At 35.6% G+C, this 26,653-nt stretch overlaps 2 protein-coding genes across 2 annotated transcripts in view; one reads left to right on the forward strand and one right to left on the reverse strand.

The window, feature by feature from the left end:
- The window catches only part of LAMA2 (laminin subunit alpha 2), a 637,137-nt gene that overhangs the window by 256,221 nt on the left and 354,263 nt on the right, over nucleotides 1-26,653 (forward strand). The window contains exons 6-9 of the mRNA XM_055114116.2: nucleotides 2,214-2,303; nucleotides 4,235-4,352; nucleotides 9,767-9,945; nucleotides 20,803-20,902. Of these exons, the coding sequence (XP_054970091.2) occupies nucleotides 2,214-2,303; nucleotides 4,235-4,352; nucleotides 9,767-9,945; nucleotides 20,803-20,902 (487 nt within the window). The remainder of the gene's footprint in view (nucleotides 1-2,213; nucleotides 2,304-4,234; nucleotides 4,353-9,766; nucleotides 9,946-20,802; nucleotides 20,903-26,653) is intronic.
- On the reverse strand, nucleotides 10,371-14,642 carry LOC100967284 (bone morphogenetic protein receptor type-1A-like). The gene has a single exon (XM_034962849.3). It carries the CDS (start codon nucleotides 14,358-14,360, stop codon nucleotides 12,762-12,764), a length of 1,599 nt encoding a protein of 532 aa, XP_034818740.1. The 5' UTR covers nucleotides 14,361-14,642; the 3' UTR covers nucleotides 10,371-12,761.

Raw genomic sequence — 26,653 nt, forward strand, 5'->3', positions numbered from 1 at the left:
ATTCTACATACTGTTTTATTTTCCTTTACAAATAAAATATTAGGGGAAAAAGTTTAAAGCATCTTTTCAAAAGCTTTTTGAACACAAGAGCTAACAGAAGTGCTGTCTTCCAGTGTTAAACAGGAATTTGTGGGATTACAAGATAGATGATCAACCCAGATTGCTATGAGTGATAACCGTGCTTCCTCCTGTCTACCTTCTACCATATTCACTGGTTTATGGCACCTCCCACATATGCTGCTACACAACCAAGGCATTATTACCAGGGAAGTCAATTCAGCCGTAACTCTATAAAGCAAACTCCTGTGAATAGAGTATCTACTGTATGACTAGAGGTATAGCTAAGAAAAAAGACTATAGGGAGAAATTAATATTGTAGGACAAAGCATTTAATTCTAGAATGATCCTACTAAGGTAAGACCACTGTCATCGGTTGCAAAATTGCTGAATCACTAGGGTTAATAGTTACAGATCCTAAATACTCCTCACATGTTTTCTTTCCTCGTTACTTAACTTCCCACACCCAACCTCTCCATCATCACAAGATAACTTTTAAGGCTTTAGTTAGTCCCATGCAACATATGTCAGATGTTTTAGTGCCCTGTATTTTCCAAACTTGAAATAATTTCCCCTTGTATTATACCTCAACATATTGTAAATTGTCTCATGCAAAACTAATCATTATTTTATAGCAATGTTTGGATTTTTCACTTGTTTAAGAAAACATTTTCAATTCTAATTTTGGCGGGACTTAAAAATATACACCAAGGAAGACTGGTGTGAAATGGGAGTGAAATTTAATCTTTCTTGACAGTATATCTATCAGAGAAAAAAAATCAATGAAAATAAATTAGCGTTCTTTCTATCATATCTTGCAGGAGGTAGAGTGGGGGTTGGGGTACACATCTATTATTTATAACTTTATCGTACATGAGTCTTTAAAATAATGCAGTATAAGTCAACATATAAATATGTTTTTTGAAAGTACTCAAGTTCAATAAACACTCATTTAAATATATAAAAATAAGATAGCAAATTTCAGCTCTTCTTCATGACTCAAAAGCAAAGCATTATACATTTATATTTAAAATAGATTTCCCAGTTTTAAAAGCATTTACAAATACTACTGTATCAGCTTTTTAAGCAAATATCTCTATTTGTGTCTATATTATTAAGTGATGAGGTTAAATGGAAAAAATATGTTTATACTATCCAAACTCCCTAGCCAGTTCCATTAGTTCAAGGTCTAGGTATATCAAATAAGATAACATAACAAAAATATTTTCAAAGACACTATATGTATGTAACAAAAACAAATAGAAGGAAAAAGAAACAAAGAAGTAAATTGGAAAAAGGGGATTCTTAGTCAAGGAACTCAGATATGTGTCCACCTACATATTCTAGCTAAATCTGTTTTGTGTGTGTGTGTGTATAATTGGAATAATAGAACTATCTAACGCTAAGATGATTATTTGAATATGATAATGTAAAGTGCTCTGACAATTATAAAATGTTATATACACATTAATTAAAATTTTAAAAATAGTCTAGCCTCCATAATTATCCTTAAAAAATAGCTGGGTAGATTAAAATAATTAGTAACATAGCTCTATGTTAACTTCATATATAAAGGTAATTGTATGGACTATATTACATAGTAATATAAAAATGCAAATGTTCTGCACAATAAACTTACAGTTAATGACTTTTTAATTTTCTTCTTAATATGGTTAAGGAATATATTGTTATGAGCACAATTTCTACCCAGATTTTGTTGGTTCTTTTCAAATTAATCAAGTAAAACAGTGTGCGTATGATTTGTGAATACTGCAGTTGCTATAATCACAATAAAAGAGGGTTTCTTGCAAGAAACTATGTAAAACAACTTTTATGAAGAATAGCTGTCCTTAGCCCCAGATAAAAACTACTGTCAGCCACAGGTACTCTAGCATGGACTTGGTACTGACTGGGAAAAAGATATTTCTAAAATGCCCAACTAGCTTAAATTAAAGGTCACTCTTCCTTTGGGCTAAGATCACAGTGCTAGGAGTTACTTTGTCAGTTTTGTGAGTCCTCACTTGTCCTCAAGAAACACAAATGTCCTTCAAACTAAGGATAAAAGCAGAAAATAAAGTTTTTACTGAATGTCCCCTTTTGTTACTTTCACCTTGCAGTCACCTTAACAGGATTTCTCTCTGGATTGCTTTTTGCAGTATTACTACTCGGTCAAGGATATTTCGATTGGAGGGATGTGCATCTGCTATGGTCATGCCAGGGCTTGTCCACTTGATCCAGCGACAAATGTATGTATATTTATAGGATGCTTAGGCAAAATGAAGCCCTGAGCTGTAAAATGTTTCATGAGAGTCTTTGCTGACAGAGAACGCTGTAAATGGGTGTCAGGTCTCCACTTAGACAGTGTAACAGAAATCCATGCCAGGGTGAAATAAGAGCTGGCAGTTAGGATGATAGACTTTGAAATCAGCCATCACAGTATCAGAAAACAGATTAGTTTTTCCTTTTTTTTTTTTTTTCAAAAAGGCTCCAAACTGGTCTATCTATTTTGAAATCTCTCTAGCTATGACAGCCTGCCTCATGATTTAGCTTTAGAGAACGCCTGCCATCAATCAACCTGACCATTTCTTTTAAAGTTTCTAATCAAAAAATTAATTCAAATGAGTAAAAAAATGTGCAGGGAAGTAAATATATAAGTGACAATGGAACAGGAGGATAAAATAGGGCAGGGGCAATAAGGGGGTGGAGGGGGTGGAGTGGGTGAGAGAATCAAGAGAGTACTGATAGTGGCAAGCCGGAAAATGCCAGAATGCTTTTGGATAGAATTTTTTCATTAATGACAATGAATTAAGTGAACATAACCTAAAGGAGAAGATGAATGAGCATCTATTTTTCCTGTCATAGACAAACTGGTGAAATTCAAACTCATCTCCTGTATAGTATATGGAAAAATACATTGAATAGTAAGATCAGTGAATGTAAATCGGGCCACAAATTTTTTTTCTCAAATATTGTAATGCAAATGACATTATACTCAAAGCTAGTTTTCTGATGATTGGATTATAATGTTATCTCCTAGGAAGATTAAAGTACACTAACATTTTTATGGGCAAAGCTGCAGCGCTGCTTTCTGCCTGGTATGGGTGCTTTCTTCTTTTTTTTGTTTTCCATTTTTTAAAATTTTACTTTAAATCCTGGGATACTCGTGCATAACATGCAGGTTTGTTACATAGGTAAATGTGTGTCATGGTCGTTTGCTGCCCCTATCAACCCATCACCTAGGCATAATTTTCCACAGGCTTTACAGAGTCGCTTTGTCTCACTGGCTTTCTGCATTTTAAAAATCCCTTTACTGTTATTTTATTTGGAGGAAGTGAAAAAATGCATATGCCACCATGGAATACTACGCTGCCATAAAAAGGAATGAGATCATGTCCTTTGCAGGGACATGGATGAAGCTGGAAACCATGGTCCTCAGGAAACTAACACAGGAACGGAAAACCAAACACTATATGTTCTCACTCATAAGTGAGAGCTAAACAATGAGAACACATGGACTCAAGGAGGGGAACAACACACACCAGGGCCTATCAGATGGAGGGAGGCAAAGGGAGGGAGAACATCAGGACAGACAGCTAATGCATGCAGGGTGCTTTCTATCAGGTGTACAGATGATCAGTGTTTCCCAGGCTTTAAAAGTCCACAAGACAGCCTTGGAAGGCCAATTCCACTTGGTAAATTGAGACTGTATTCAGAGCACGCACAGACAGGAGATTTAGTCCTAGAGACATTAGATTTCTGATTTACCTGCACCCCTAGAGGCCTAGGAATCAACTCCCTCCTTCTTGCCACATCCAAAAATATTAACAACATTTTGAGGGGAGCCTTAAAACAAGCTAATCGACCCCCAAAAAACACATAGATCCCAGGCATCAGAGAAGGAGAATTCAGTCTTCAAGACCACTCCCAGCTGGGCCTTCCTGCTTTCTTCTGAGCCTAAACCCAGTGATTAAAGAACCAGCCTGGACTTCCTTAAGGTGATGTTGATCAAATATACCCACTTCAAGCCTGGCACCACTTTCTTCCCAGGCTGGCTAGTTTTACATTTTAGTACACAGTCCAGATGTTTTCTCTTTTCTTCATAGTACCTTTAGAGAGAGGCTTCCTTTATGGTTCTAAATGAGGCTAACATTTGTGCTTCCTCCCTCTTTTTGACTAGAAATCTCGCTGTGAGTGTGAGCATAACACATGTGGCGATAGCTGTGATCAGTGCTGTCCAGGATTCCATCAGAAACCCTGGAGAGCTGGAACTTTTCTAACTAAAACCGAATGTGAAGGTATGTTCTTTAGAAGCCAACAAAATATGTCATTCTTCCTTTCCAAGAAAAAAAGCCAGTAATGAAAAATAGTGAAATGGCTGGTTATGCAAATGTGTCAGCAAATACTCATTTATATTATCACTTCGAAGACAACCCATATGTCTAGCTTTTCCTAAAGGGAAATATCTAAGAAATGTAGCAGATGACTTTATAGCCTAATAGTGACAACTGGTCTTTTTAGGTGACAGGTATCATGGAGAAACCTGTGTTTCTGGAGATTTTCTCAACCCAAGAAAAGACCTAAAAATAGTCTTGGGCTGAACTGCAAACCTAAACTAGTATGAAGTCCAATTCAACTGAATGCAAATATTAATATTACAGTAAATCAGCCCTAACCACATTTTTTTCAGCTCACTAAGTATATATGGCCTTCAAAAACAGCTTGATAGACATTTTAAATTAATACCAACACTATATATCCTTTGAATAACAAATTAACTCAACTCACATTTATCATGTACAATGTGTCAGACATGACATGTCTTTAAAACTATTGAATCATAACACACCTTAATCACAAAATGTTCCCCACCTATAAGATATAAAGTCGGCCTTCCATATCCATGGTTTCTCCATCCATGGGTCTAACCAACTGCAGATCAAAAATGTTTGAAAAAAAGTTGCATCTGTACTGAACTTGTAAAGACCTTTTTCTTATTATTATTTCCTAAGCAATATAAGATAACAACTATTTATATAGCATTTACATTTTGTTAGGTATTATAAGTAATCTAGAGATGAACTAAAGTATACAGGAGGATGTGCATAGGCTGTATGCAAGTACTATGCCACTGTATAACAGGAACTTGACTATCCTTGAATCTTGGTGTTTGAGGGAGGTCCTGGAACCATTCCCATGGATATTGAGGTATGGCTGTATTTTCTTTTTAGTTTGAGATTCTGCATATATGCTATTAGCTCTCCTTATTTTCTGCACTCACTTCATTTGCTTTTGGATTTGTGTCTGCCTGTTTATAAAGATATTATGGATTAGAAATCTCCCATTATTACAAAAGCATATCTGGAGGCATGAGCCACCATTGGATCATCACTCACCATGCATGGTAGGGGACCATTGGAAGCCCAGCCTTTGTTTCCTTCAACTACTTCCAGCCATGTTCTGGCTAATCCCTTAGTTCTCCACAGCTTCTCCATAGAGAACAGACATTTGTTCTTAATAGTGACTTTAAATGTAATGCCACCCAGGGATGTTTGCTCTCGAGCTCCTTTAAATTTTAATTAAATTTCTCTTCTGTTTGTGGAATATCAGTAATCATAAGTGGGAGCAGCACTTGAAGGTAGGGGTCTTCCTGTTGCCACTGACATGCTTTCACACAGTGATAATTGTGTAATGTTAAGTGGCTCTGCAAAATCCTTTACCACTCTTTACTTGTGTTTCTATGTTTAAATACAAAACAAAAACAATAGAGCAACTTGTTAGCAATAGAGGTAGACTAAGCAAGGCAAGACATTTCAAACTGCTACTGTACACATTTCTAAAATAGTGGAATTGTGAAACACTTTTTTTCTTTCTCTGTAGGGAAGAGGGGAGGTCATATTTCCAAACTGAAAAACAAACATTTTAAAAACGCAGAAATTCAAGATGGGGATCTTAGCCATAAAGCCATACATAAAAATCACACTTTCAGCAATGAGTACATTCCTGAAAGCTTAAGTAAAAATTTTCTTTTCCAAGTTGAATCATATTCCAATCACCTTAATATTTAGAAAAATCCTTCCATGACATGACAAATCCCTCCATAAAATGAATAATCACATTCTAATTCATTTGAGTTTAATTTGGATTTTCATCAATCTAGCTTACATAAAGCAAGATAATATCTCTAAAAAGCATAGAATATTCATTCAGTTGCTAAGCCTTTACTAAACAACAGTTTCATATGACATATCTTGGACATTCTGTGAAATAGTAAGTTGCTGATGATAGAGCAAAAACCTGGCTTTGTAATCAGTTACTAGCCATATTCTTGAAGGTTACAGACAGAGCGGGGTAGGCTGCAGCCTACAGACAGAAAGTGGGGCTGTAGGTGTAGGGTCCTGGCTGCACAGAGTGTGTGATGGACCGTTTCTTTGGCATCAGGGTTTTACATATAGTAGCTCATAGTTCTAAACACTCTTGACAACACCAATTCTAAATAGTGTGAGAATAAGTCTATGTTACTTTATGTTTTCCTCTGCTTATACTGGCAGCAGAAGTTTTGACTGTTTTTTGAAATATACTATTACAACAAAGCTTTTAAGAATTCATAGCCAGGTCCAGTGGCATGCTCCTATAATCCCAGCTACTGGAAAGAAGCTATGGTGGGAGGATCTCTTGAGCCCAGGAGTTTGAGGCCAGCCTGGGCCACATAGTGAGACCCTGTCTGTATCACTCCGTTTTCACACTGCTGTAAAGATACTACCCGAGACTGGGTAATTTATAAAGGAAAGAGGTTTAGTTGACTCACCCTTCTGCATGGCTAGGAGGCCTCAGGAAACTTACGATCAAAGGGGAAGAGGGAGCAGGCACATCTTACATGGTACAGGAGAGAGAGGAGAAAGTGAATGGGGAAAAGCCCCTTATAAAACCATCAGATCTTGTAAGAACTCACTCACTATCACGAGGATAGCATGGGGGAGCTGCCCCCTTGATCCAGTCTCCTCCCTCCCTCCATACGTGGAGATTACAATTTCAAATGAGATTTGGGTGGGGACACAGAGCCAAACCATATCACTGTCTTTCTGAAGAAAAAAAGGAATTCTTGTATGTTGTCCTAAAGATATAAAACTGCTTACAATGCCTAGTGATTTGTATTGATTACTATGTGTTCCCTAAAGTTTGAAACTCTCCATTAACGTAGCAAAACTACTATATTCTAAATCAAATGTCAGCAGGTTGGGAAAGGTATTTACAACAAACATGACAAGGGGATAATAACCTTTCTATATTAAGAGATCTTACATATCAATAAGAAAAAAGTTAATTAACCTGTTAGAAAGATCAAAACAGGTATTCCTCAGAAATGACATATAACTTTGTAAAAAGATAATGACACTCATAATGAAGGAAGTATCAATTAAAACAATGACATATTATTTTTCACCTATCAAAGTGTTTATTCTTCTACTCAACAAATATTTGAATGCTTATTATGTCCAGGAATTGTATTCAAGGGTTGATAACACACAAGGTTGGTGGCTATGGAGAAACTGTTTTATCATATCTACTAGAGGAAAAGTCATTTGTCATAGCATTCCTGGAGGGGAATTTTTTAAGCGATTAAAATTTAAATTTTACATATCCTTTGACTAGAAATTATGCTTCCAGGAATTTACCCTATAGATATATTCATATAGATGTACAGGCATATTATCATGATCCTCGTCATTATTATACAAGTGCTACCACTACTGCTACTAACATTTATTGAGCTCAGTATTTAGTATGTTTCAGGCATTCTGCTAAGCATTCTCAAAACATGTATGAGACAAGTACTAAAGTGATGCTAGGACTCGAGTTTTTGCCTCAAAGTCACTCAACTGGCAAATAGGAAACTTTTCTAACATTAGAGCGCCTCCCTCCACCCGGCATCCTTGTCCTCCCAGTATGTGTGTGGTGTTATTTGTAAAGGGAGAAACATGGAAACTGTGTAACTGTTCATTAATAGGGACCTGATAAATACCTTCATTCAAGTAGTACCCTGTGTACCCTTAGGGGATACACATGCTAATATGGAAAGGGCTCCATGATTTACTGTTAGTAAAAAGAACCGGTTCTAAACAGTATACAAATGCCCCTTCCCTTTTGTAGAATAAATAAAAAGATTGAGCTGTATGCATACAAGCACACCTACACACACACACACACGTGGAAATAAATGTAAGTACTCCTAAGAAACTCAACATGTCAGGTAGGAAGGAGACTGCATCGATATATTTCCCTGGTTCTATCCTAATATAAATTCTTCATATTTAGAAGAGTCTTACCCAATCCTTTCTGGAGAAAGTGATTTTTCACTTCTTTGAATTCTTCTAATGTAACATGAAAAAGACAAGGAGGAAGAAAAGAAGAAAAATCAATTGTGAACTTCTTTATAAGACATTACGCTAATGATTTCACATGCATTATCTCACTTGTGCTTTTAAATATCCCAATCTAGTAATTACTATTGACCACTCCATGTATTATATGGAAACTGAGCCTTCGTGAAATTCAGAAGTTTCCAATGTCATATGACTGCTAAGTAGAGGAGAGCACACCCACATCCAAGACAGTTGGTTGCAAAATAGCATGATCTTAGCCACCAGTAAACTAGCTCTCGGTTTGTCTTAATTCCTTGGCACCTGCCATGTATCTTATTTCATTCACCAGGTAGAATGTGAAGAGATTCTGGCAGTCTTTAGCAGTGCAGACTCTGGAGTCTGGCTTCAGAGGTTGGTTTCCAATACTGATTAGAATATCTTTTACACGTTATTTCACTTCTCTGGACTCAGGTTTCTAGTATACAAAAATAGGTTAATAATAATAATACCTAATTCCTAAAAGCATTTTTGAGGATTAAAATCAGTAGCAACAAATATGGAGCATTTAGAACAGTGTCTGGCATTGAAAAAACCTATGTTTTAGTTGTTATTAGTATTAAAAGAAAGGAATTATATTATACATATTTTTCTTTACCCACAGGATCTAATACAGAAATTTCCATATGGTAGTAATTCATTACAGATTACCTAACTGTTAATCATTCAGTGCCATCATTGAATAATTTATTATTTGTTATAATAGGAAATTGTGAGTTGAACCATATAAAATTGCACGTTAGTCAAAACCAAATATTGGCAATTGCATATGATTGAGCTTAATTTATATGTTTTAATCATTTCAAATTCTATTAAAATATGTGAATTTATTAATACCTCCAATACATCCAGATACTTTCTAGATACGTTTGTGTGTGTGTATGCTAAATGTAATTTCCCGTATGGTATAAAAGTCTAGGCCAGGTGCAGTGGCTCACGCCTGTAATCCCAGCACTTTGAGAGGCTGAGGCAGGTGGATCATGGGTCAGGAGTTCAAGACCAGCCTGGCCAACATGGTGAAGCCCCATCTCTACTAAAAATACAGAAATTAGCTGGGTGTAGTGGTGCATGCCTGTTGTCCCCAGCTACTCGGGAGGCTGAGACAGGAGGATTGCTTGAACCTGGAAGGCAGAGGTTGCAGTGAGCCGAGATCGTGCCACTCTGCACTCCAGCCTGGGCGACAGAGTGAGACTCTGTCTCAAAAAAAAATCTATTATGTATAACAGAAATGATTTTTAAATGTATCTGAAATCTGAAATTGATGTTTATGAATTTATTTTTCCTTAATGCAGCATGCAATTGTCATGGAAAAGCTGAAGAATGCTATTATGATGAAAATGTTGCCAGAAGAAATCTGAGTTTGAATATACGTGGAAAGTACATTGGAGGGGGTGTCTGCATTAATTGTACCCAAAACACTGCTGGTATAAACTGCGAGACATGTATTGATGGCTTCTTCAGACCCAAAGGGGTAAAGTATGCTTTTTCTTTCATAAAGAGTTATTTTTTTGCTTTTTCATACAAAAATGTTTTATACCAAAAAATAATAATTTTGAAAGCTTCTGTAAACAGTTGAACTTCAAATTAAAAGGTAAGTAGGAACATTTCGTAGTTGAAACTGACCTAAATCTCTGAGGATGTAAGATAAAACTTTTCCATCACTCCAGAAAGTTTTATCATGGCTCCTTCCAGTCAAGGAGTGGACCCCTAGGCAAACTCTGTTCTGATTTTTAGAACATAAATTAGTTGTGCCTCTTAGAGAATTTCATAAAAATGAAATCATACAGTACATACTAGTGAGTCTTTTTTCACTCGACATAATATGTTAAGATTTATCCATGTTGTTTGTGCATCAGTAGTTCTTTTTCTTTTGAAAGAAATTGCTGAGTAGTATTTCTCTGCACGAACATATCAAAATTTTAAATCCATTCTCCTGTTGATAGAAATTAGGATCATTTCCAGTTTTAGCTTAGCTCCTACAAATAATTTTATACTAGTTATTTTATAGTCATATTTTTATTTACCTTGTGTAAATACTTAGGAATAGAATGCTTTTTTCATAGGATAGGTAGATGCTTAACTTTACAAGAAACCGTCAACATTTTGCCAAATTAGTAATAATGTATAAAATGTTCACCAAAAAGTTATATGAGTTTCAGTCGTTCTATATCATCTCTAATATTTGATGTTGACTGTCTTTTTGGATTTTAGTCATCTAGTGGGTGTGAAATGGCATCTGATTATGGATTTAATTTTAATCGTAAGGGCTTATTGACCATTCCTATATCTTCTCTTATGAAGTGGGTGTTCAAAGTCTAAATATTTTTTTATCCTAAAAACCAAAATTGTAACTTATAGAGCTATTACCCATATCAAGTAAATGTTTGTGTGTGGTGTGAATAAGTAACCAGATTTATATGGTTAACCTGAAGTTCTAGCACCATTTGTGGACCAATTTCTAGAACCTCAGTTATCTATTTTTCCTAGCATCTATTTTTCCCTCTGTGTGCTAATACCATACTATGTTCATTGCTTTAATAAGTCTAGAATTTAGGTAATATAATGTACCAACTTTATTTTTTATTTTCAAGATTGTTTTATCTATAGTAGGGGCTTTTTTGTGTGTGTTTCTATATAATTTTAGAATCAACTTGTCAATTACAGAAAATATTAGGATTATTGCTTAGACTCTATATACAAATATGGAAAATGGAGCTTGAGGAGATGTTGGTCAAAGAATATAAAATTTCAGTTAGATAATAGGAATACATTGAAGATATTTATTGTACAGCATGGTGACTGTAGTTAATAACAATGTATTTACTCGTGAAAAATGCTGAGAGTAGATTTTAAGTGTTCTCACCAAAAAAATTGATAATTATGTTAGGTAATATGTTAATTAGCTTGATATAACCATTTCACAATTTGTATATATATAATATATATATACAATGATATTCAAAATATCATGTCACACATGATAAATATATACAATTTTGTCAAAAAGGAAATTAAACTTTAAAAGCAAACAAGTATTGAGGAAAATAACATCATAATAATATTGAATCATTTAACCAATGAACATAGCATATCTCTCCATTTATTTCTATCTTCTTTATTCATGTCAGTGTTCCAGTACAGAGATCTTGCATGTCTTTTGTTAAATTAATCTTTAGAATTTTGCTTTGCATGACTGTAAAAAATTTTTAAAATAATTTTCCAATTATTTAATGTAATTGTTAAATAATTTTGAATATTGACTTTATGCCCTATAGCCATCCTTAATTTCTTTTTTTTTTTTTAATAACTTCCCTTTTAAAAGTTACTGAGAATAAAGAATACAGAACACGGTTATAGGCACTTACATTGCTATCAAATGCAGGAATTCACTTCAATAAGAAGGGCTTTCTTTGTAAGCATGGTTCATGGCAATAGAAGCTCCAACTTTGGAGAGGATGCTTTCCGTGACAAAAATAATAACCACAAAAAAAATGGTGGTTGAAGGAAAACAGTCCAAATTTACAGATGCTTTAAACTTCTTTTGGCCTTGGCATCAGCTTTCATGTTAAAAAACAAAGCTGGTGGGGAAGCTATCTCACTTGCAAAGTAAATGGCTTGTATGAGATTGGCAAATCTTGGTCAGATATTACATTTTTAAAGCACAAAACCACCGGCCACAAATATCTTCCTGTGCATGCATATAAATTATTTTCTTCTAATTCAAATGGCAGCAGAGGAATCCTGGCGTGCATGTGCATGGAGACACACACACATCACTAAGGAGGCAGGACAAACTATCATAAACTAAGCAGTATCCCAAACACATCATCATCTATAGGCTGTTTTACAAAGGTAGAATACAAACGAACTGAATGTCTCAGGTAAAAGGCAAAGTCTGTTTCTCCATCTCTGCTGCACTCATTTATCTTCTTAAGGCTTTCACAGAAAGCACCGTTTTATGAACAGGCAATTCAGTACCCAGAGCTTGACTGGAGACACTAATCAGGATTGAAGTCTTGATGCAGTTCATAAAAACCCATTTAAAAAAAGGCGTCAAAAACCACATTTAAAATAAAGCTGTCCATATATAAAGAATGAAGTGTTTACAAGTTCCCAGCTTGTATCCTAATAAGAGTACTGAAAGGTTTAATATTAGCAGCCTGTGAACACGTAGTGAAGAAAGAGTCTGAGAACCAAGTTAACGTCCTCATTCCACTCTAATTCCACCCATGCCATGGGTAAAAACAGTTCTTGCAGTCTAGAGTTTCTCCTCCGATGGTTTAACCGTCAGATTTTTACATCTTGGGATTCAACCATCTTGGCAAGCGTCTTCTTAATTCTCAATGCTGTGAGTCTGGAGGCTGGATTGTGGGCCCAGCATTCTGACATTAGCTTCAAAACTGCTCGTAGACATTCATCACTGTTCCACCGATTAGACACAATTGGCCGCAAACATTTGACACACACAACCTCACGCATATCTTCGTATGACGGATCACTCGGTACCATGTTATAATATGGCAATTGGTACTCTTCCACGATCCCTCCTGTGATACAACGACGAGCCATCTCCCAAATGATTAGGCCGAAGCTGTAGATACCAGCCATGATGTAGGGCTGGAAGTGGTTTTTGTTCAGGCTTTCGTCCAGCACTTCTGGAGCCATGTAGCGTTTGGTGCCCACCCTGGTATTCAAGGGCACATCAACTTCATTTGTGTCACTGTTGAATTTAACAGCAAGGCCCAGGTCAGCAATGCAGCAACTCCCATTTTTCTTGATGAGGATGTTTTTGCTCTTTAGGTCTCGATGAGCAATTGCGGGCTTTCCTTGGGTGCCATAAATTTCTGTGTGCAGGTGGCACAGACCACAGGCAGCTGAATAAGCCAATTTAAGCAGGGCTCTGGTGTCCAGTGTAGCACATTTCAGGAAGTCATAGAGAGATCCATTTTCATGGTAATCAGTAATCAAATAGAGCTGAGTCAAGGAACCTGTGCCTTTAATATCTGCCGCTATGAAACCAAGTATGTTTTCATGGCGCATTAGCACAGTTTGGTAGATTTCTGTTTCTCGAAACCAGCTGGCTTCTTCAGTGGTAAAGAATACTTTCACCGCCACTCTTTCGCCATGCCATTTGCCCATCCATACTTCTCCATATCGGCCTTTACCAACTTGCCGGACCATCTGAATCTGTTTGGCAATAGTTCGCTGAACCAATAAAGGTAGTCCAGACCCACTACCAGAACTTTGTGACTGGTCAATAAGGTCTTTTAGTGATTCTCCAACGGGAATAAATGCTTCATCCTGTTCCAAATCACGATTGTAACGACGTCTGCTTGAGATGCTCTTGCAATAATGTTTGTAACAAAAGCAGCTGGAGAAGATGATCATAGCAATTATGCAGACAGCCATAGAAATGAGCAAAACCAGCCATCGAATGCTGCCATCAAAAAACGGACCTATGACAACAGGGGGCAGTGTGGGTTGCAAATACTGGTTACATAAATTGGTCCGACAACATTCTATTGTCCGGCGTAGCTGGGCTTTTGGAGAATCTTTGCACTGAAAATCAGATCCTTCATATTTCATACACCCTGAAGCTAATGTGGTTTCTCCCTGGTCATCTTCTTCTATGATGGCAAAGCAACGTCCATTAGTTATGCATGTGTTATTAATAGCATCATCTGGGCAGTGCCCTGAGCAATAGCACTTTAAAAAAGGCAAGGTATCCTCTGGTGCTAAGGTTACTCCATTTTCTGACTTTTTCTGGTCGGAGTCTGATTTTATCCCAGTGCCGTGGAGCATACTATCCAGATTCTGTCCTTGAACACAAGAAATGATGAACAAATAGGCTCCCAATAATCTGATGTAAATGTATAGCCGAGTCATTGTTCAATTGTAATGTTTCCTGTGTACTGTCACCTTTAATAATTGGTCTTGCTACTTCACCAATTTAAATGACTATCATTCAGTGAGATTTTCTTGTAAAAGATCGCAAGCACTTGACAATGACTTCAACTCCCACTGCTTTCTTACGACTCCTCCAAGATGTGGCTAGATAAAACTGTACTTCCGATTTTCTCCAAACAGCTTTGACCTATGCTTCCATCTCATGAATTCCAAGACAGTATTAAACTGATGCATATTTTCATAAGTCGCTCCCGGCGTCTCTTCCCGGGCTCCTTGCCAGCGTGCCGAGGCGCAGGCAGGGTGATGGAGGCGCCCCGGCCGGGAGGATCTGCCGGGGAGAGCGGCTTTCCTCATCGATTCGGGAGCACCCGCCATCCTTAATTTCTTTGTTAATTCTAGTAGTTTTAAACTACATGCTTTAGAAACGTACACATAAACAATCATTTTACCTGCAAGTACATTCAGGCTTACTTCTTCCTTTGCAATCTTTATGCCAAGGTTAACTAAAAATGGCGAGAGCTGACATCTTCACTTTGTTCTGAATTTTAAAGGGAAACCTAATATTTCACCATGGAGTATCATGTGAACTGCATATTTTTTTATGGACACCCTTTATCAGATTCAGTAGGTCCCCTACTATTCCTAAGTTGCAGAGAGTTTTTATAACAAAATGGTTTTGCATTTTGTCATATGCTTTTCGAAACCTACTGAAATGAACATAAGGATTTTCTCCTTTATTCTGTTAACGGGGACAATTTACGCAAATTGAATTTTAAAATATGAAGGCAGCTTTGCATTTGTGAATTAATCTCCATTTGGTTATGATATATTATCATTTTTATATATTGGATGATTCAATTGACTAATGTTTGGTTAAGAATTTTGACATCCTCTCATAAAATATATTGGTCTATAATTTTATTTTCTTATAATGTCTTTGTCAGGTTTTTTATTGGGGTATACTGGCATCAACAAATGATCGGGGAAATGCACTTCCTCTTATTCTGTTTTCTAAAGTAACTTCAGATTAAAATTAATTCTCTTTAAAATGCTTGATAAAATTTCCTAGTGAAACTATCTGAGTCTCTAGTTTTCTTCGTGCATTGTATTGGCTATTTTTTATTAGACATAGGGCTAGATAGGTTTTGTATTAATATCTTTAGGGAGGGTCAATTTTTGATATATTGTATTTTTCAAGTAATTTGTTCAATTCATCTAAATTGTCAAATCATTGGCAATTGGCAGTTTTAAAAATTCCCTTATTATCTTCTTGAAGTCTATAGCATCTATATAGATATCCCCTGTGTAATTTTTAAAATGATTAAGTTGTGCTTTTCTCCTTTTATTGATCACTTATGTTAGGGGTTTATCAATTTTCCTAATCTTTTCAAAAAAAACTTCTGCCTTTTTATTTTTTGTGTTTTTATTGATTCTGTTCTATTTATTATATTATTCATTTGACCTGTTTTGGTTTTAAATTTCATTTTCTTTTTCTACCTATCAATTTGGAAAGTTAAATTATGATTTTACACCTTTCTTCTTTTATCATATAAACTTTTAAATATAGATTTCCTTCCAGCAGTTCTTTAGCTGTTTCTCATGAATTCAGAAATGCTTTATGTTCATTGTCATTTATTTAACATAATTTCTAATTTCTCTTGTGATTTATTTTTTGTTAATTTCCAAATATTTGAGCTTTATTAAATATTATATTTTTGATTTCTACACTGGATGTTTATGATCTGAGAACATACTCTCTAAGATGTCAAACTTTAGAAGTTTATTGACATTTAACTTATGGCTCAGTGCATGGTCTCTCTTGGCAAACAAATAAATGTGGATTTTTCCAATCTGCGATTATGGATTCCTACCTTTCTTTCATTTTTTTCAGTATTTCTTCCTGTTCTTTGAAGCACTGTTATGAGGCACATACATATTTAGAATATTTTGAATCTTTAGATTTTTATATCTTATAAATTAATATTTTGATAACTGTGAAGATCTCCACTTAATCTCAGATATCACTTTTTGTCATAAAGTCTACTTTATTTTTTATTAATATTGCCACAGCAGTTTTCATATGCTTACTCTGTATGGTATGTTTTTTCTGATTTTGTTTAACTTTCAACCTATCTTTATTTTCATTTAAAAGATTTCTTATAAAGAGTAAAATAGATGGATTTTTTATCCTGACAATTACTGTGTGTTTAGTCCCTAAATTTAATATAGTTAATAATATGATTGGGTTTTGCTATTTGTTTCCCATTTGTGTCACAAAATTTTTGTTCCCATTCTTCCTTTTCTGTCTACTTTTATGTTAAACAAATATTTTTCAGTATTCCATTTTATTTCCTTTATTATCTTTTTAGCAGTACCTCTTTGTATAATTTTCCATTCCAACTTTTATTTTAGGTTCAGGTAGTACATGGGTAAATTATGTGTCATGGGATTTGGTGTACAGATTATTTTGTCACCCAGATAATAAGCATAATAAAATTTTCAATCTTCACCCCCCTCCCACCCTTTTCAAGCAGGCCCTGGTGTCTATTGTTGCCTTCTTTGTGTCCATGTGTACTCAATGTTTAGCTCCACTCATAAGAGAGAACATGCAGTATCTGGTTTTCTATTCTTGCATTAATTCACTTAGGATAATGGCCTTCTGCTCCATCCATGTTGCTTCAAAGGACATGATTTTATTCTTTTTTATGGCTGTGTAGTATTCCATGGTGTATATGTACTATATTTTCTTTATTCAGTCCACCAATGATGGTACCTAGGTTGATTCCATGTCTTTGTTATTGTGAATAGGGCTGCAATGAACATAGGCATGCATGTGGCTTTATGATGGAATGATATATATTCCTTTGGGCATATACCCAGTAATGGGATTGCTGAGCTGAGTGCTAGTTCTGTTTTAAGTTTTTTGAGAAATCTCCCAACAGCTTCCCACAGTGTCTGAACTAATTTACTTTCCCACCAGCAGTGTATAAGTGTTCCCTTTTTCTGCAACCTCACCAGTATCTGTTATTTTTGACTTTCAGTAATAGCCGTTCTGACCAGTGTGAGATGGTAGTATTTTAAGCTCACGATATAGTGATATAGTCCTATCTTTTGGACTATTGTTTTCATATATTGCACATAATTTGTAAGCCAGCAATACAATGTTGTAATTTTTGTTTGAAGTCACAAAACTATGAAAACAATCTTAAAGAAATGAAAAGAAGGAAAAAAATTTACATTAACCATACCTTTCCCATTTTCCATACTCTGTGGTTCTAGCTTATATATATTGCCCTCCTGCTTGAAAAATTTCCTTTAACATTTTTTTTTGGGTAGTGCAGAGCTGCTGGTGACAAATTTTCTCAACTTCCCTTTATCTGAAAATGTCTTTAATCTACTTTCATTATTGAAGGATATTTTCCACATAGTTACAGAGGTGTGTGTTTTCTTCTTTGTTTAGCACTTTAAAGGTGTGGCACCATTATTTTCTGGATTTCATTCATTCTTATGACAACATAGCCATTATTTGTTTCTTTGTTCTATATATATATCTTTAATTCACTAGATGATTTCAAAAATTTTTTTATATCTGCCTTTTGACACTTATACCATGTATGATAAAACTTTGGCCCGTAGACCAAATCTGACTCATGGCCTATATTTGTATGACCTGTAAGCAAAGGATGTTTTTACATTTGTAAAGGTTTGTTAAAAGGAGAAGTAGAAGAAGGGGAGAATGAAGAGAACCAGGAGGGGGAAGAAGAGGAGGAAGAATGAAGAGAGTCTTTATATGGCTTATTTTACTATCTGGCCCTTTACAGAAAAGTTTTCCAACCTCAGAGTTAAACTATGATGTGTCTATGTTTGGCTTTCAAGCTTACCTTGCTTGATTCACAAAGCTTCTAGGAACTATAAATTGAGATTTTATTCCACATTTAGGAAATTTTAGGCTATTTTTTAATTTTTTTTTTTTTAGGCTTTTTTTTAAAACCTGTTTTTTGACCAGTGTTTTTCCTTCTCTTTCTAGGACTCCAACTGCACGTGTGCTAGGGTGTTCATTGTATCTGAGGCAGTGCTAAGTAATTTTTTTTCTTTCTCCGTTCTTTAGATTGGATCATTTCCATTTATCTGTCATTATACTTTGGTCTAGATATAATGTATCTTTAATTTACTAGCTGATTTTAAAATATTCTCATTAGGCTGGGCACAGTGGCTCACACCAGTAATCCCAGTACTTTGGAAGGCCGAAGCGAGCAAGTCACTTGCGGTCAGGAGTTCAAGACCAACCTGGCCAACATGGTGAAACCCTGTCTCTATTAAAAATACAAAATTTAGCCAGGCATGGTGGCAGGCACCTGTAATATCACCTACTCAGGAGACTGAGGCAGGAGAATAGCTTGAACCCAGGAAGTGAGGTTGCAGTGGGTCAAGCTTGCACCAGTGCACTTCAGCCTGGACAAGAGAGCAAGACCCTATCTCAAAAATAAATACAAATAAATAAATAAATAAATTCTCATTATATTTACTTTTAACAATAGTATCATGTTTGAGAAAACTTTGGCCTGTAGACCAAATCCTGGCCTATGGCCAGATGACTACAAAAGTAGTCATTAGGTTGACTACTCTTCCTCCTATCATCTCTACCTGATGTTAAGCATATCCAGTGAATTATTAAATTGAGGTATTTTACTTTTCAGCTTTCTGGAGTTCTTATGTTCCTTAGAGCTTCCATTTCTCCTCTGAAATACTCCATACCTTCACTCATTATAAACATTGTTCCCTTTATATTCTTGGACATATTTACAGAACTTACATTGACTTCCTTGTATGCTAATTTCAATATCTGGGTCACCTCAGGATCTGCTTTTATCAACTTCTTTTTTAAATAAGGACAACATTTTCCTGTTTCTTTCCCATATATCTAATACAGTAGTCCTCCTTTATTCACAGAGGATATGTTCCAGGAACCCCAGTTGATACCTGAAATCACAGATAGTACCAAACCTATATATACTATGTTTTTTCTATCTGATACCTGTGATGGGACTAAGTGACTAACAGGAGGGTAGTGTCTATACAGCATAGATATGCTGGACAATCGGATGATTCATATCCCTGGTGCGACAGAGCAAGATGGCCCAAGATTTCATCACACTATTCAAAATGGCATGCAAATTAAAACTTTTCAGTTATTTATTTCTGGAGTTTTCCATTTAATATTTTTGAACTGTGGCTAACCATGATAACTGAAACCTCAGACAGCAAAACTACAGATGAAGTGAGGACTACTGTAATTTATCATCTCTACAGGACATTTCGGAGAATACAATGCAGACACTGGTTTCTGTTATGTTCCACGGAAGATTTTGAATTGGTTCTAATTAGTAATAAACTTGCTGAGTGATCACCATGAAGTCATGAAAGTTTACTTTCATACTTTGTTAGGACAGATTAGTGGAAAACTCCAGGTATTCATCAAACATTTCTAATGTAGTTAACTTAAAGTCTGAATTCTCTTTACTTTATGGTTGGTAGCACCTGAAAACTCTTCTCACCTTGTTCAGTTTCCAGCGGTTGCTTTCCACTGAATTTCCTAGAATCTCCTGAGTGAATATACAATAAAGGGATCAGTTAAGTCTGGGAAGGGTATTGTTATGCAAATTTTGTGAATTGCAGTTTAACAGCTAAAGAATTTATCTCTATGATGTTCATAAAATTATTGTCTTAAAATTTGATTTTAGATTTTTCCACTTAATGACATTTAATTTATATGTGTATATAAAATATGCCTTACCTATTCTGTGCACAGTCCTAACTTCATAATGGGGGAATGAATGAATGTATCTTAAACAAATGATGATTTTGAAACTGATCTGTGAACTTAGTTAATTGAGATTCAGTGAGGTATATAAATAAGTCTAATTTTAACACTGATTTATAGTAGCAAACAAGTTTTCATTTGTAAATTAAGCCTAGATATATATACATATGAACTATATTGAATAGGTGGGCATTTCTTGGGCAAATAATTTAGTTTCTTTTTTTTCCTATTACATCTGGAAAATAAATCTTGTATATACAGTATATGAACACAGTGTAGTTTTGTTTAAGTAAACTAGCTTTGTTAATACACTATGTATACAAGATAAAAAGGAATAAAACATGAAAATATCAATAATTATTGAATCTAAGTAACAAATATATAGGAATTTATTATTCTATTATATTTACTTTTGTGTAAGCATGTAAAAGAACTGGATTTTAGAAATTATAAACATGTATTAAAGGTAATTCTTATAGTTTTCTCAATAATTTGCTGCTCTGTATTATTAAAACTACTTTGTCTATAAAAGTTTGCTGAAATGAAAAATATTGCTGTTTTTATTACACTTGGTTAAGTTCATTTTAATATTTTTGTTAGGTATCTCCAAATTATCCAAGGCCATGCCAGCCATGTCATTGCGATCCAATTGGTTCCTTAAATGAAGTCTGTGTCAAGGATGAGAAACATGCTCGACGAGGTGAGAACTGCAGCAGAATGTCACTGCTCTGATAAAAGGACAACTAAAAGCCAAATATGATTATTTTCAGAAGAATATTTTGCAGTAAATGTCATTCATGTAATAAATCTATTCTTTAATCTATCAGTGTATTAGCGTTCCCTCCAGGAAGCAGTTTTTAAACTCATCTCAATAATTACTTTCATGTTTAATTATAATGTTTTCATAGCAAGAAGAGTTGAATTATGTATTTTGAGATACACACACACACACACAGAGATAAAGAAAGAGAGAGAGTCAATCACATATGTGTGGTATATGTAATTTTTTCATATCGTGTAATTTATTAGATTGTTTGTAGCTTCTATAAGTTCTAGCATGAAATGCCAGCGTTCACTGAGGAATGTGTGTGCTGTAGTGGGAAAAGCAAATAGAAGAACTCACACATTGAGATGTAGGCAATAATATAGAAAGCAAGAAATGTTCATAAAGGACTAAGAAGGTAGTAGTCATGAATTAATGAACAGAAAGAGGCTGACACTAATTTAAGCTAAACACTTCCTTTGAGGAATGAAATTCATGAACTCCAAACATTAAGGAATCAAATGCCAACATAACTCCTTGATATAAAAGCGTTTGGGAGCTACTTCCAGGGCAGTTGCTCGCCAAGTTTAAGTAGGAAATTCATAGACTGCACTGGGACGCTTCTTCTCCAGAAAGACTAAAAGTAATCAAGGTTACAATGTAGTTTTTTTTTCCCTAATGACTTTAGCGTTAAAAGACCAGCAATGTTTCTTAGGTACAATTCTTGTTACCTGCTTTCTTTATAAAACTGTAGGATTATCAATCTGAGCATTACATGTAGACTAAATTTCGAAATATTAAAAAACGGATACGTTTTGATAGTCGAATGATGAATTACTGAGCTCACTTTTCGTTTCAAGCCTTCTTTTCTCTTTGTGTTTACAAGTAAATCACAATGTTGTTTTCATTAATATCATTTAACTCTTCCCTACCCTTTTTTGAGTAATGAGTATATGATGACAGAATAAAAATGGAAAAGTAGAAAAATAAATATACAATTCAGTGGTAATTCAGGAGAGATACCACTATTAACATTTTCATATATTTCTGTCATAATGCATACAAAAATTTCTGATATTGCTCCTCTTAACTTTATGTGATGAGTTTCCCCAAAAATCTATGAAAGCTTTCTCTGAAGTCTGGCTTCAGCACCTAAATAACACATTATTATATGGTCGTGCCATAATTATTTACCCTCTCAACTTTATATGGACATTAAGATTGTTTCAAATTTTTGTTTATTTTAACCAATCCTTTAATAATACTTATTCCATATAATTATTTTTCAATTATTGTAAAAACAATACATAGTAAAATAAATTCTTAATAGTAAAGAAATAAAATAATAAGTGTCCTCAACCTATTTATCCCAGTCTTACTTCCAAATTTAAAAATATTGAGCCTTTTTTCCAATTCAGTTTTTTTTTTTCTTAATTATACTTTAAGTTTTAGGGTACATGTGCACAATGTGCAGGTTAGTTACATATGTATACATGTGCCATGCTGGTGCACTGCACCCAGTAACTCGTCATCTAGCATTAGGTATATCTCCCAATGCAATCCCTCCCCCCTCCCCCCACCCCACAACAGTCCCCAGAGTGTAATATTCCCCTTCCTGTGTCCATGTGATCTCATTGTTCAATTCCCACCTATGAGTGAGAATATGTGGTGTTTGGTTTTTTGTTCTTGCGATAGTTTACTGAGAATGATGTTTTCCAATTTCATCCATGTCCCTACAAAGGACATGAACTCATCATTTTTTATGGCTGCATAGTATTCCATGGTGTATATGTGCCACATTTTCTTAATCCAGTCTATCGTTGGACATTTGGGTTGGTTCCAAGTCTTTGCTATTGTGAATAATGCTGCAGTAAACATACATGTGCATGTTTTTTTTTAGCAGCATGATTTACAGTCCTTTGGGTATATACCCAGTAATGGGATGGCTGGGTCAAATGGTATTTCCAGTTCTAGATCCCTGAGGAATCGCCACACTGACTTCCACAATGGTTGAACTAGTTTACAGTCCCACCAACAGTGTAAAAGTGTTCCTATTTCTCCACATCCTCTCCAGCACCTGTTGTTTCCAGACTTTTTAATGATCACCATTCTAACTGGTGTAGGATGGTATCTCATTGTGGTTTTGATTTGCATTTCTCTGATGGCCAGTGATGATGAGCATTTTTTCATGTGTTTTTTGGCTGCATAAATGTCTTCTTTTGAGAAGTGTCTGTTCATGTCCTTCGCTCACTTTTTGAGGGGGTTTTTTTTTTTCTTGTAAATTTGTTTGAGTTCATTGTAGATTCTGGATATTAGCCCTTTGTCAGATGAGTAGGTTGCGAAAATTTTCTCCCATTTTGTAGGTTGCCTGTTCACTCTGATGGTAGTTTCTTTTGCTGTGCAGAAGCTCTTTAGTTTAATTAGATCCCATTCGTCAATTTTGTCTTTTGTTGCCATTGCTTTTGGTGTTTTAGACATGAAGTCCTTACCCATGCCTATGTCCTGAATGGTAATGCCTAGGTTTTCTTCTAGGGTTTTTATGGCTTTAGGTCTAACGTTTAAGTCTTTAATCCATCTTGAATTGATTTTTGTATAAGGTGTAAGGAAGGGATCCAGTTTCAGCTTTCTACATATGGCTTGCCAGTTTTCCCAGCACCATTTATTAAACAGGGAATCCTTTCCCCATTGCTTGTTTTTCTCAGGTTTGTCAAAGATCAGATAGTTGTAGATATGCGGTGTTATTTCTGAGGGCTCTGTTCTGTTCCATTGATCTATATCTCTGTTTTGGTACCAGTACCATGCTGTTTTGGTTACTGTAGCCTTGTAGTATAGTTTGAAGTCAGGTAGTGTGATGCCTCCAGCTTTGTTCTTTTGGCTTAGGACTGACTTGGCGATGCGGGCTCTTTTTTGGTTCCATATGAACTTTAAAGTAGTTTTTTCCAATTCTATGAAGAAAGGCATTGGTAGCTTGATGGGGATGGCATTGAATCTGTAAATTACCTTGGGCAGTATGGCCATTTTCACGATATTGATTCTTCCTACCCATGAGCATGGAATGTTCTTCCATTTGTTTGTATCCTCTTTTATTTCCTTGAGCAGTGGTTTGTAGTTCTCCTTGAAGAGGTCCTTCACATCCCTTGTAAGTTGGATTCCTAGGTATTTTATTCTCTTTGAAGCAATTGTGAATGGGAGTTCACTCATGATTTGGCTCTCTGTTTGTCTGTTGTTGGTGTATAAGAATGCTTGTGACTTTTGTACATTGATTTTGTATCCTGAGACTTTGCTGAAGTTGCTTATCAGCTTAAGGAGATTTTGGGCTGAGACAATGGGGTTTTCTAGATATACAATCATGTCGTCTGCAAACAGGGACAATTTGACTTCCTCTTTTCCTAATTGAATACCCTTTATTTCCTTCTCCTGCCTAATTACCCTGGCCAGAACTTCCAACACTATGTTGAATAGGAGTGGTGAGAGAGGGCATCCCTGTCTTGTGCCAGTTTTCAAAGGGAACGCTTCCAGTTTTTGCCCATTCAGTATGATATTGGCTGCGGGTTTGTCATAGATAGCTCTTATTATTTTGAAATACGTCCCATCAATACCTAATTTATTGAGAGTTTTTAGCATGAAGGGTTGTTGAATTTTGTCAAAGGCTTTTTCTGCATCTATTGAGATAATCATGCAGTTTTTGTCTTTGGCTCTGTTTATATGCTGGATTACCTTTATTGATTTGCATATATTGAACCAGCCTTGCATCCCAGGGATGAAGCCCACTTGATCATGGTGGATAAGCTTTTTGATGTGCTGCTGGATTCGTTTTGCCAGTATTTTATTGAGGATTTTTGCATCAATGTTCATCAAGGATATTGGTCTAAAATTCTCTTTTTTTGTTGTGTCTCTGCCTGGCTTTGGTATCAGAATGATGCGGGCCTCATAAAATGAGTTAGGGAGGATTCCCTCTATTTTTATTGATTGGAATAGTTTCAGAAGGAATGGTACCAGTTCCTCCTTGTACCTCTGGTAGAATTCAGCTGTGAATCCATCTGGTCCTGGACTCTTTTTGGCTGGTAAGCTATTGATTATTGCCACAATTTCAGGTCCTGTTATTGGTCTATTCAGAGATTCAACTTCTTCCTGGTTTAGTCTTGGGAGAGTGTATGTGTCGAGGAATTTATCTATTTCTTCTAGACTTTCTAGTTTATTTGCGTAGAGGTGTTTGTAGTATTCTCTGATGGTAGTTTGTATTTCTGTGGGATCGGTGGTGATATCCCCTTTATCATTTTTTATTGCTTCTATTAGATTCTTCTCTCTTTTTTTCTTTATTAGTCTTGCTAGCGGTCTATCAATTTTGTTGACCCTTTCAAAAAACCAGCTCCTGGATTCATTAATTTTTTGAAGGGTTTTTTGTGTCTCTATTCCTTCAGTTCTGCTCTGATTTTAGTTATTTCTTGCCTTCTGCTAGCTTTTGAATGTGTTTGCTCTTGATTTTCTAGTTCTTTTAATTGTGATGTTAGGGTGTCAATTTTGGATCTTTCCTGCTTTCTCTTGTGGGCATTTAGTGCTATAAATTTCCCTCTACACACTGCTTTGAATGCGTCCCAGAGATTCTGGTATGTTGTGTCTTTGTTCTCGTTGGTTTCAAAGAACATCTTTATTTCTGCCTTCTTTTCATTATGTACCCAGTAGTCATTCAGGAGCAGGTTGTTCAGTTTCCATGTAGTTGAGCGGTTTTGAATGAGATTCTTAATCCTGAGTTCTAGTTTGATTGCACTGTGGTCTGAGAGATAGTTTGTTATAATTTCTGTTCTTTTACATTTGCTGAGGAGAGCTTTACTTCCAAGTATGTGGTCAATTTTGGAATAGGTGTGGTGTGGTGCTGAAAAAAATGTATATTCTGTTGATTTGGGGTGGAGAGTTCTGTAGATGTCTATTAGGTCTGCTTGGTGCAGAGCTGAGTTCAATTCCTGGGTATCTTTGTTGACTTTCTGTCTCGTTGATCTGTCTAATGTTGACAGTGGGGTGTTAAAGTCTCCCATTATTAATGTGTGGGAGTCTAAGTCTCTTTGTAGGTCACTCAGGACTTGCTTTATGAATCTGGGTGCTCCTGTATTGGGTGCATATATATTTAGGATAGTTAGCTCTTCTTGTTGAATTGATCCCTTTACCATTATGTAATGGCCTTCTTTGTCTCTTTTGATCTTTGTTGGTTTAAAGTCTGTTTTATCAGAGACTAGGATTGCAACCCCTGCCTTTTTTTGTTTTCCGTTTGCTTGGTAGATCTTCCTCCATCCTTTTATTTTGAGCCTATGTGTGTCTCTGCACGTGAGATGGGTTTCCTGAATACAGCACACTGATGGGTCTTGACTCTTTATCCAATTTGCCAGTCTGTGTCTTTTAATTGGAGCATTTAGTCCATTTACATTTAAAGTTAATATTGTTATGTGTGAATTTGATCCTGTCATTATGATGTTAGCTGGTTATTTTGCTCATTAGTTGATGCAGTTTCTTCCCAGTCTTGATGGTCTTTACATTTTGGCATGATTTTGCAGCGGCTGGTACCGGTTGTTCCTTTCCATGTTTAGCGCTTCCTTCAGGAGCTCTTTTAGGGCAGGCCTGGTAGTGACAAAATCTCTCAGCATTTGCTTGTCTGTGAAGTATTTTATTTCTCCTTCACTTATGAAGCTTAGTTTG

The sequence above is a fragment of the Pan paniscus genome, chromosome 5 (genome assembly GCF_029289425.2).
Source record: "Pan paniscus chromosome 5, NHGRI_mPanPan1-v2.0_pri, whole genome shotgun sequence".
Lineage (NCBI taxonomy): Eukaryota > Metazoa > Chordata > Mammalia > Primates > Hominidae > Pan > Pan paniscus.

Coding starts and splice junctions, on each gene's coding strand:
- LOC100967284 (XM_034962849.3), bottom strand. CDS start 14,360: ATGACTCGGCTATACATTTACATCAGATTATTGGGAGCCTATTTGTTC.